The sequence below is a fragment of the Mya arenaria genome, chromosome 15 (genome assembly GCF_026914265.1).
Source record: "Mya arenaria isolate MELC-2E11 chromosome 15, ASM2691426v1".
Taxonomy (NCBI): domain Eukaryota; kingdom Metazoa; phylum Mollusca; class Bivalvia; order Myida; family Myidae; genus Mya; species Mya arenaria.
In genome coordinates this window covers 34521397-34531796 of record NC_069136.1, presented here as the reverse complement: position 1 = coordinate 34531796, position 10400 = coordinate 34521397, and the positions used below count along the sequence as shown (strand labels likewise).

Genomic DNA, 10400 nt, shown 5'->3' with positions numbered 1-10400 from the left:
CGGAAAACTGTAGCGGTCAGTTAGGATTGTTTTGTGCCGCCTATTGCAGTTATCCATAGATTCGTTAAATAATGGCTTACGATAGAGCCGTGTTGGAAATCGCCGTTGTTGTGGTCATTTTTGTGTAAAAATGGTGTATTTATCAATGGACTTATCGATTGGTTTGATTTACCCTCCGAGAAGCAGTATTATGTCAAATTCAAGAATGCAAAGGGTATGTTTTTAAATGGTGATTTGAAATTAAGAATGCTGGCGTTAAAAGTTGATTTTAGAAAAGTGAAATAACTGTGTTTTAAAAGATTGTAAATATGTCTTGCTCAGTGGATTAGTGGACAATGGATTCATTGAGAGACCTACTTGATAGTTGCAGTATTGCTGTAAAGATGAGGTATCGCCGGAATATTTGCACTTGTCACTTCGGTATCGCAAGAGTGACGTAGTAGTATTGATTCATAGTAGAATTGCTAATCAACTATTATTGTAAACATAAAAGAAGCGCATGCTGGATTGTTTATGATATAAAGAACCTTAATAATGCATACAAGCATCATTTATGTTCGTGTTATGTGATGACAAATATATGTTTACGATTTGTAAGTAGGTAAGTTATGTTCTACGAGTAAGATAAATGCTATTTCGATTATTTAATACATTTTTTCAGGTTTAAGGACAAGATCATTTGCGCATTTTTGTTAGTTTGGGAATAGCTTTTTGGTGGTTCCGAGCTATAAAACATTTGTGTATTATTTCAAGAATCTTATTTGGCGATATTTATCGAAGGGAGTTAGACTTATAAATATCGTGATTGTGCTTAGTTGATGATTGCTTAAGCAAACTTAAAGTAATTTCACGTTGAGAATGTTAGGAAAGTTGACTATTTGGAGCAAACTGGTAGATAACGAGTACTTGTGTTGTGATATATGTTAAAGGTGAGACGGTTACAAAACTTGAAAGGCAAATACGAAAATGTCTTATACGATTCTTAGAGAATTTTGTTAGGGGCTTTCACGCCTTATGTAGAATATGTAATTGCTTGCACTTTCTAAGATCGGGTGGTTCTACTGTTGCTGCAAACACTGGTATTAAAGACAGACTATTTAACATACATGGCCGTTAGCGCAATAGATTATGCTATGCGTACCACACTCTGGTTCAATCGCCCCTTTTCTGAGTGCAAATTGCGAAAATTTCAGCCAATCAGAGACGTTTCGCTGTTTTCAATTCATATATTATCTTGGAGTCTGCAAACCGTTGCGATTACCTATAGCCAATGAACAAGAGTCTAACAAACATAATTGAAATTAGGAATCTTTAAGACAACCGTTATGAGACAAGTGTCAAGCTTTTCATACATCTTCTATGATTATAAATGACACGTTTACCGCATATTGAATCAAGTAAATAACAATGTATTTTTGTATGTTGTGAACTGAGTTCGCGTAATATATCGGCGTGTTTATTTGACGTGTGCAACCTAAATCAGTGATATTATTTAACTGCGTCGGATTTGCGATTATTTATCATCCTTTTTCTGCAGCCGTATGATCCTAGAAGAACTAAAATATAACAAACTTTAAAAAATGATATTTGCTTATCTCCACTTACTGGTATGACTACTTTCATGACTTTAATTTAATCGAATTGGTTAGAGAACACCCACTAATTGTCACAAGGTACATAAAATTAGGTTGACTTTGAGATTCGCTTCAATATTTTTTTCACTTCCAATTGAATCATGGGGGTTGTATTTCTTTCGTTGTGTATCTTTGAACCTAAGCCGTAGTGGCTACCTTTTATCATTCATTTTTCATCACTCACAATATATTTTTTTTCTTTTTAAGTTCTGTCCTATCCAATATATATATATATATATATATATATATATATATATATATATATATATATATATGTATGTATTTTATCACGAACCTATATAGGTCCGTGATGCTATTCATTAATTTTCTGGTCAAATATGTAATTATTTAATACTTCGTAAACATACTATGCTAAAATATCAAAATATATTTTAAAATTCGCCCATTACAAGTGATTTTGTGAACAGGAGCCATTTTCTCGGCTCACTGGTTCGAAATCTGAGCCCGTATTCGAACATGCTTCTCAATCCGAAAATGGCAAATCTTCATAAGTTGTAAATAAAAAGCAAGGTATGAAATATTAACAAATCAAAACGAAGAAATGTGTACAACAGTAGATTATTTGTTTATTTAGTGCATCATAGAGAACAAGATCACATTGTTTTATAACTCTCAGACCAAGAGATCATCCTATGGACTCTTTGCTCGAATCGGATAGCTCGACTGGCAAAAATTGCAGTCCAAATACCAAGTAACTGTAGTTCAATGCAGTAAACTACTTTCATTTCCAATTTCAAGAAAATAATCATCCCAAAATGAACAATAAAAATACCCGTCCCCACAGCATTTTGTTGGTGGTATTTCTAAATATTTCACTACCAGGACGGCGTTTAGGGTATTTATCGTATTCAGCAAGTTATTAACTGAGATAAACATAGTCATTAATGCAGTATTTTGCATTTGACCAATTGTTTGATAGTAAACCTATAAACCCCATACGGGGAAATCAGTAGTGCACTAACTTAGCAAAATGTATTTTTTCAACGGAAAGCACTATTTCTATTTTTGAGTTGCCTTTAGGCAAACTCTCTGGAGTCATGTTTGATACCATATTTCAGAGTTACACTATTTTTCGCGGACCCCTTGATTCAGGTAGAATGCCGCGCTGAAAGAAGTTCCATATCTATCATGTTTTCCACATGCATAGTTCAATTATTATGTGTGATGTGTCTTAATAAATCATTTATTGTGCGAGTCTGAAACTCGATTATTTGCATTTTGGTCAAATGAAGGTATTAAAAATGATTTATCCTGTCTCGTAGTAATTTATGCTTTTACATATTGTCAGAGGGGTGAGCGCAAGACTGTGTTAAGTGTAAAGCAATAAAGAATGCACTTAGCACAGTCTTGCGCTCACCCCTCTGTCAAATTGTGCAGTACCGGGTAATAAAAGTAGTCCATTGAATTTCCCGCCAGCTTGTCAAAACCCGCCCAATTCTGTGGTACTTCGGCTAAAAGTAGTCCATGAATGTGAAGTGTCGGGCGTGCTATTTTGTTATTTCATTAAAATAAACGTATGGAAATTAAAAAAAATTAACGTCGAGAAACGTTTGTTATCATAAGTGATTTATATACAATTCATTTTGAATGTTCGACTAAAATATCGCGGAGGAATCGTCGCCAGCTTCAATCCGGGCTAACTCTTCTACAAACCACAAACTATATCTGGTAAGTAGCCAACTATAACAAATTGTTTTTCCTTCAATTTCTTATTGTATGTGTTGAGTATTTTACAATCATAGCAGTGCATTGTTATTTTTGTCTTGTGACATATCTGCACAATTTACAAAGCGTCCGAAGTCAGTCATTTTTCAAAAACTCTGGGCATCGTTCAACAACACCGGAGCCTGCCATTTTGTAAAATCTCGGCCCTCGTTCAACAACAACCAATCGACAATCAGCAGTTCCGTTTGCATGCACTTGAATATATTGTCATTCACTTGAGTTTTCTTTTTATCGTAGGTTATTTATGTTTGATGTTCTCTGTGCATTTTTAAACAAACCATTTTTGCACAAATTACGTGAATTCGACTTCGGAAAAACGATCCGTCTTCGTTCATTTTAGCATGCATGGAATAATTTCGTAACCAAGCCTTATGTTTATCTCGGGTTATATATGTATGTTGTATTCCGTGCATTTCTACTTAACGTTACTCGAGTGCGCATGCTAAATTTAGGTTATCAATGATAATATCATTTTACTGCGCTATTCGCCCCCACCACCATTATCAAACACGTACATTTGGGATTTTTTTATTGATGTTCACACTCACAGACATGTATTGAATTGACATATTAAAGACTGGTTAAAAATCAATTAACATTTTGTTTACATCAAGAGTTTGATAATCAATAGTTTGAGGTGTTTGGAATATTGGATACATTGTTAAAATATTGTAAAGCAATTATTTGAGAAGCACTTGTGACTTTTTTCATCAAGTGTTTACATCACACGTGTTTGAATATTGGAAACGAGATTTTAATTGTTAAGTGTGTGTTTGATCAATAGTTTGATTTTAACTTTTTCATTTTTATTGGTCGAGCTTCTTTGATTCTAAGTCCTTTGGACTGTATTGAGCACAAAGTGTATTCTAAGTGTTTTCTCAAAGTGTATATATATAAAAGTGAACACTTAAAAATTGATTGCGTAATTGTTATACAAAGTATACCATCACCCATACATAGAGCTTATTGGATAGAGTGTAACAGGATTCGCCCTATGTGTCTGTCTAGCCGTACACATGTTCGTGTCTGATCCATATCTCCCGTCATGAATAAATGATTTTTTAAATTTTACAGAAATGTTAACCACATCCAAGATTATGTGTTGCAGGTCAAAGTTCAATGTCACAAAGCTTAATTGTCATATATTCTACTAATACAGCTAGTGACTTCATATTTGGCATGTAGGTGTACCTGATGGAGCCACCAATTTTCAGTGGTAACATTTGAAGGTCAAGGTCATCCTTCAATGTCAAAGGTCAACTTTTGAACTATTGCAGATACAGAATTGATACTTGACATGCATACATGTGTATCTCATTAAGTTGCAGATATTCATTTGTAACATAACACAGTCAAGGTCATCCTTCAAGGTCAAATGTCAAATTTATTTGTGACAAGACCCTTTGGGTGCATTGGTGTTTCAACTACACACTTTTATTTACCATCGCAAGGGTTACAATTTGACAGGGTAATAACTAACGTTTTTTTTGTGTGCAAATTTAATGCCCCTTTACAGGCAGACAAATGTTGGCATACATAAAAGATGATGATTGAAAATAAGCAATCAAAAACTTCTTTATGCCACATCAAAGATGTCGATGTTATTTCTCCTTGCAGGACAGCGTTGCCACTACAGTAATGGTGAATGACAAAGAGGTGAATGTGCGGACCATTACGGTGGAGGACCGTACTGGGAAGGTGAAAGTCAGCCTGTGGCGCAACATTGCAGCAGAGCCTGTGGTGTTGGGGGATGTTGTTGCCATCACCAATATTGTTGTCAACAGCAAGAGATATAACAATGAGGAATCCCTGTCGTCAACACAATTTACAAAGATAGAGGTAAATGCTATATCTTGGAACATACAAACATACATGTACTCGAGCAAAAGTTCCTTTCCAAATCCTCTGATCTACCTGCAATGCACAGACTTGAATTTTAGCATGAAGGTGCATCTCAATGACCCACACATTTTGAGGGTCCACTTGTCAAGGTCACATTCAAGATGTAAAATTGCCATTAACTTTTCATCCATTTGACAAACTTCATATTTAACATGATATTGCATCTCAGGAAGCCGCTCATTTTTTTAGCGGCCATGTTAAGGTAAAGATGTCCCATCAACATCAAGCGTTTCATTTATGAAATGTTTATACTACCCCTGGCAATTACGCATGCAAACTATTTCGATAGTGTATTTGTCCCATACTCTAACTTAAAAACTACTTGAAAGAATTAAAGGAATTGAAGGAATTTGATTGAAACTTGCAACTTAGATAGATAGCAATGTGAAGTTGTGCACTTTGCAAGGGTTATAACGCTTGGTCAATTTGTTGCAGAGTTATCTCCCCTTGTTCCATAGTTTAATAGTGTAAACTTTGTCCAGAGCATACTATGACAACTACTAGATTATATTTGATAAAGTTTTAAACAATGGTAGAGCTCAATTAGAGGAAGTACAGTTTACAAATACCATAACCCATGTTTGCTTAATGACAGAGTTATTTCCCTTTGTTACTTTTTCTTGTCCAGTGCATAACTTGAAAACTACCGGATGGAATTTCATATACTGCATACAATGGTAGAGCTCAATGAAAGGAAGTGCAGTGTACAAGAACCATAACCCCTTTATGCTTAATAACGGAGTTATTCCCTACTTTATTTATATAGGTTACTGACATGCCAAACACCGAGATGACGGCCACCATTCTAGGACTTGACCTGGGTGATGTGGAATCCCCAGTTACTCACAGAACAGGATGGAATCTTCAATGTATCAAACGAAGTGCTAGTTGCATCATTTCAGTGTCAGTTGGAAGACATTACAGCCAAACTACCAAAAACACTGAATTTCATAGCCAAAGGACAGTCTGTGGTCACCTTTAATGAGTGAAAAATCATGTTCAAAGTTTATAGTTTAGAGATGTTTACTTTTCATACACTGGAGCATGACAGTCTGTGGTCACCTTTAATGAGTGAAAAATCATGTTCATAGTTTATAGTTTAGAGATGTTTACTTTTCATACACTGGAGCATTCATAGTGTTGCCTGTTATATCATTCCATCACCAAGAATTACCAAACTTGCTAGCTCTTGACCTGGGTGGTGTGGAATCAAGCTTAGTCACAGAACAGGATGGAATCTTCACTAAATCGAACGAGGATCTAGTTATCACCTAGGATTACCAAACTTAGTGTGAGGATGCATATATTGAATGCAGCGTTCCACTTTCATCAGTTTCATGTCCTTCTGACGCTGACCTTTACATTTGATCTTCATTATTTAGAGTAATATTCTTGATGAAAATTCACTTTAAAACACACAAAAATCTATCTTTGTCTGTTAGAGGACATTACCTATCTGTCATTGATGTGACAGATTGATGCATTATTTGATGTGAAAGTGGCGTATTTTACCTATTATAAAAGTCATTTGAATTCAATTTGAGAATTTTATTTCTCATAGTTCCTGCCCACAACTGTCAATCATTATGTGAACCACCAGCCGCGTTTCACAATTTTACTTTAAAGGTACCAGTATGAAACAAGAGCAGCAATGTGCCAATCAACCTCTTGTGTACTTTTTAATTGGCCAATTGTAAAGCACGCAACGGTTCGTAAACTAATTTACAATCTGGGGTGGGAATCATGAGGCATTAAAATCCTCACACTTTATTCATTTTGGTGTAATCACACTTTATTCATTTTGGTGTAATTAGGGACCCCCACACATCAATGTGGGAGCCCTATAGTAATCACCCTGTTTGTCTGTCCGTCCATTCGTTTTTTGTTTTTCTTCCATAACTTCAGTATTTCTTAACACATTATCCCCTATGCTATATTTAGATTCCGACGTCATTTTTATATTTTTAGCTAACCAAAAATAATCTTGAAGGCTTGAAGTATCGGTTTATCTCAATGGTTTTAAAGGCATTATGGGATATAGAGCATTTGCTCCTAAGGAGCAAATGCTCTATTTCTCACAATTTCTTCAAACATCAGCCACAATAATTGTGCAATAATGTGTCTCTAGGAGACAATGAGTTAATGGAATTTGATAAAACTTCATACAATAGTAAATCTCAATGGGAAGAAATGCAGTGTACAAGAATCATAGCTCTAATTTACCTAATTATGGAGTTATTGACCTTTGTTACTTTGTCTTGTCCGGAACATAACTTGAAAACTACTGTATGGAATTTCATAAAACATCATACAATGGTAAAGTTCAATGATAGGAAGTGCAGTAATTTGCTTAATTACAGAGTTATTGCCCTTTGTTACTTTGTCTTGTCCAGAGCAAAACTTGGAAACTACTGGATGGAATTTCATAATACTTCATACAATGTTAAAACTCAATGAGATGAAGTGCAGTGTACAAGAACCATAACTCTTAATTTGCTAATTATGGAGCTATTGTCCTTTGGTACTTTTACTTGTCTGGAGCATAACTTGAAAACTACTGGATGGAATTTCATATTTACTTCATACAATGGTAGAGCTCACTTGGTCAGAGTTCTAGTTCAATTACATATTGTAGGAAAAAATCTACCTCTTTTACTAAAAATGATTTCATCTATAACGTTTTTGGTCATTACTTTTACCAGACGATATAGGTTTTTTTTCGTGTTTGAAAGATTGAATATTCATCAGCAGAATTACTTTTAAATCTTTGTCAGTGCATATCTCCTATACTATATGGCCTACGATCACCAAACTTGGCTTGTGGTTGCATTTTTGGATTGTGAAGTGTCATGTATCACTATCATTCTGACCTTGACCTTCACATTCTACCTTGATTTTCACACACCAATTGAGTGGAGGCGTCCATGTACCATATATGCATGTCTACTAGTAGTTGAGTTTTAAATATACTTTAGTTAAATACAAGGAGTACAGGAATACTCGCATTTTCTTATACCAGGCTTTAAAAATTGAATTTGCTTTTGCCAAATTCCAGCTACAGCTGTCTGCATTCTTTTTACATGCTCTTGGTGACACCTTCCCTAATTGACCACTACCTATCTAAGACAGGTAGTTGTATTAAAGAGTTGTTTTGCTGAATACACTCAACAAAACTCCTAATCGGTCACCTAGGTAATCTTCTAATATTCCCTTCCCTGTACAATAAGCTTAATTACAAATTAGATTTATGAAAAGACCATTATCTCGTACACATGCTGTGAAAACTTGGTTCACGTACTACGCTTCATCAAAAAGATACAGTGTCTCAAATGACAACACTATCAATAATAAAAGTCACAAAATCTAACATAGCGTATAAAGGAAGAAAAATAAAAATACCACCCTTTGTCACTTTAAAATGATATTACATGACATGTGAGACTGATGCACAGTCACCAATGGCTTAATAAGTTAAAAAAAATGTTCAACTTTAACATTACCTTCTATGTGAAACAGAGACTGTGTCAAAAGATTTTAAAAATACAAAATCAATGAAAAATGTGATTCCCTATGGAATTTGCATTGTAATTTCTTTTCCTTGTTACTTTTGGATTAGGAGTAATCACATATGAACTGTGTTTTCTCTGCCGTTTAAGCTTTGATTTAGCTGAAATTTTCTAAGAATATTGCCACGAGATGGGGAAAATAGAATACTGAACTGTATATTGTTGACACTTTATGCATTTTTCAGGAAAGTTACTTTACTAAGTGACCGATTAGGAGTTTTGCCAAGTTTACATCAGCTGAGACAATTACTAATTTTTCAGACAGGACAGAAATATAGTTTTAAAAAAAATCCAGTTTAAGAAGTGATCGGTTAGAACTTTGACTGAGTGTATGTCATTTCACATATCTTACAAACTATTGATATGTCATTTGCTTATTATGTTGCCTATGATTTCTTTCTATGTTATGACTAAACTTTTACTATACTGTACATATCGTTGTCTGTTTATCTTTGTTTCATTCAACTTAGATATTTTTTCAAGCCAATTTTTTTTTTGCTAACCTTAAATTAATATAACAGGAATACAACTGCTTTCATAGTACATCATTTACCCATTACCCGATATGCTATATTTGGATGATGACATTATTTTCTACACTTGGTTATAAATTTTTGAAATGCTTTGCAAAAGAAAAATTGAATTTCTAACAGTTTTGAAAACCTTTTTAAAAAAGTGAGCATTTGCTCCTTAAGAAGAACATGCTCCATTTTTAACATTTCTCGGATGCATCAAAATGTGTCTTATCAGATAATGGGTTAATAGTGTCGCGGGTTAGTGTTCGTACACATAATTAATGGCAACATATCAAAGCCAAGATCATCCTTCAAAGTCAAAGGTCAAATTTAAGGTTAATCAAGATGTTAATAGGCCATATTGCATACAGGCAGCAAATTGTTTTACAAACAGTGTTTTATGTGAAACACGAGACATACTATTTTACAAAACTGATAATGTACAACATAAACCTTGTACTTGTATTACTTTTACACCATCTTGTATGTACAATCTCATTCTAACCAGTATTTCAAGCAGATTCTATGCCAATCTAGTCATTGTTTTTTTAGCTCCACTGGCCGAAGGCCATGGAGCTTATGTCGTCACAGATTGTCCGTCGTGAGTGCGTGCGTGCGTGCGTGCGTGCGTAAACTTTTACTTTAAACGACATCTCCTCTGAAACTGATAAGCGGATTTTGACAAAACTTCACAGGAATGTTCCTTTGGTGGTCCTTTACCAAAATTGCTCAAATGGTTCCGGTCCATTGCACAATATGGCCGCCAGAGCTAAAAATAGCAAAATCTTTAAACGACATCTCCTCTGAAACGGTTAGGCAGATTTTGATGAAACTTGACAGTAATGTTCCTTGGGTGGTCCTTTATTAAAATTGCTCAAATGGTTCTGGTCCATTGCACAATATGGCTGCCACAGCTAAAAATAGCAAAATCTTTAAACGACATCTCCTCTGAAACGGATAGGCAGATTTTGATGAAACTTGACAGAATTGTTCCTTGGGTGGTCCTTAACCAAAATTGCTCAAATGGTTCCGGTCCG

The 10400-nt window shown here is 34.8% G+C and overlaps 1 protein-coding gene across 1 annotated transcript; it reads left to right on the top strand.

Annotated features, from left to right (window-relative positions):
• The first annotated feature begins 3004 nt into the window (after nucleotides 1-3004).
• Nucleotides 3005-6557, top strand: LOC128219317 (uncharacterized). The gene is made up of 4 exons (XM_052927127.1): nucleotides 3005-3323; nucleotides 4998-5219; nucleotides 6049-6151; nucleotides 6469-6557. Exons 2-4 carry the CDS (start codon nucleotides 5019-5021, stop codon nucleotides 6555-6557), a joined length of 393 nt encoding a protein of 130 aa, XP_052783087.1. The 5' UTR covers nucleotides 3005-3323; nucleotides 4998-5018.
• Nucleotides 6558-10400: the final 3843 nt, after the last annotated feature.

What these genes read in the sequence shown, in the direction of transcription:
- LOC128219317 (XM_052927127.1), top strand. Translation starts at nt 5,019, where the DNA reads ATGGTGAATGACAAAGAGGTGAATGTGCGGACCATTACGGTGGAGGAC. An exon ending in CACAATTTACAAAGATAGAG is followed by an intron (nt 5,220 to 6,048) that starts GTAAATGCTATA and finishes TTATTTATATAG; the next exon opens with GTTACTGACATGCCAAACAC. An exon ending in AACAGGATGGAATCTTCAAT is followed by an intron (nt 6,152 to 6,468) that starts GTATCAAACGAA and finishes CAAACTTGCTAG; the next exon opens with CTCTTGACCTGGGTGGTGTG.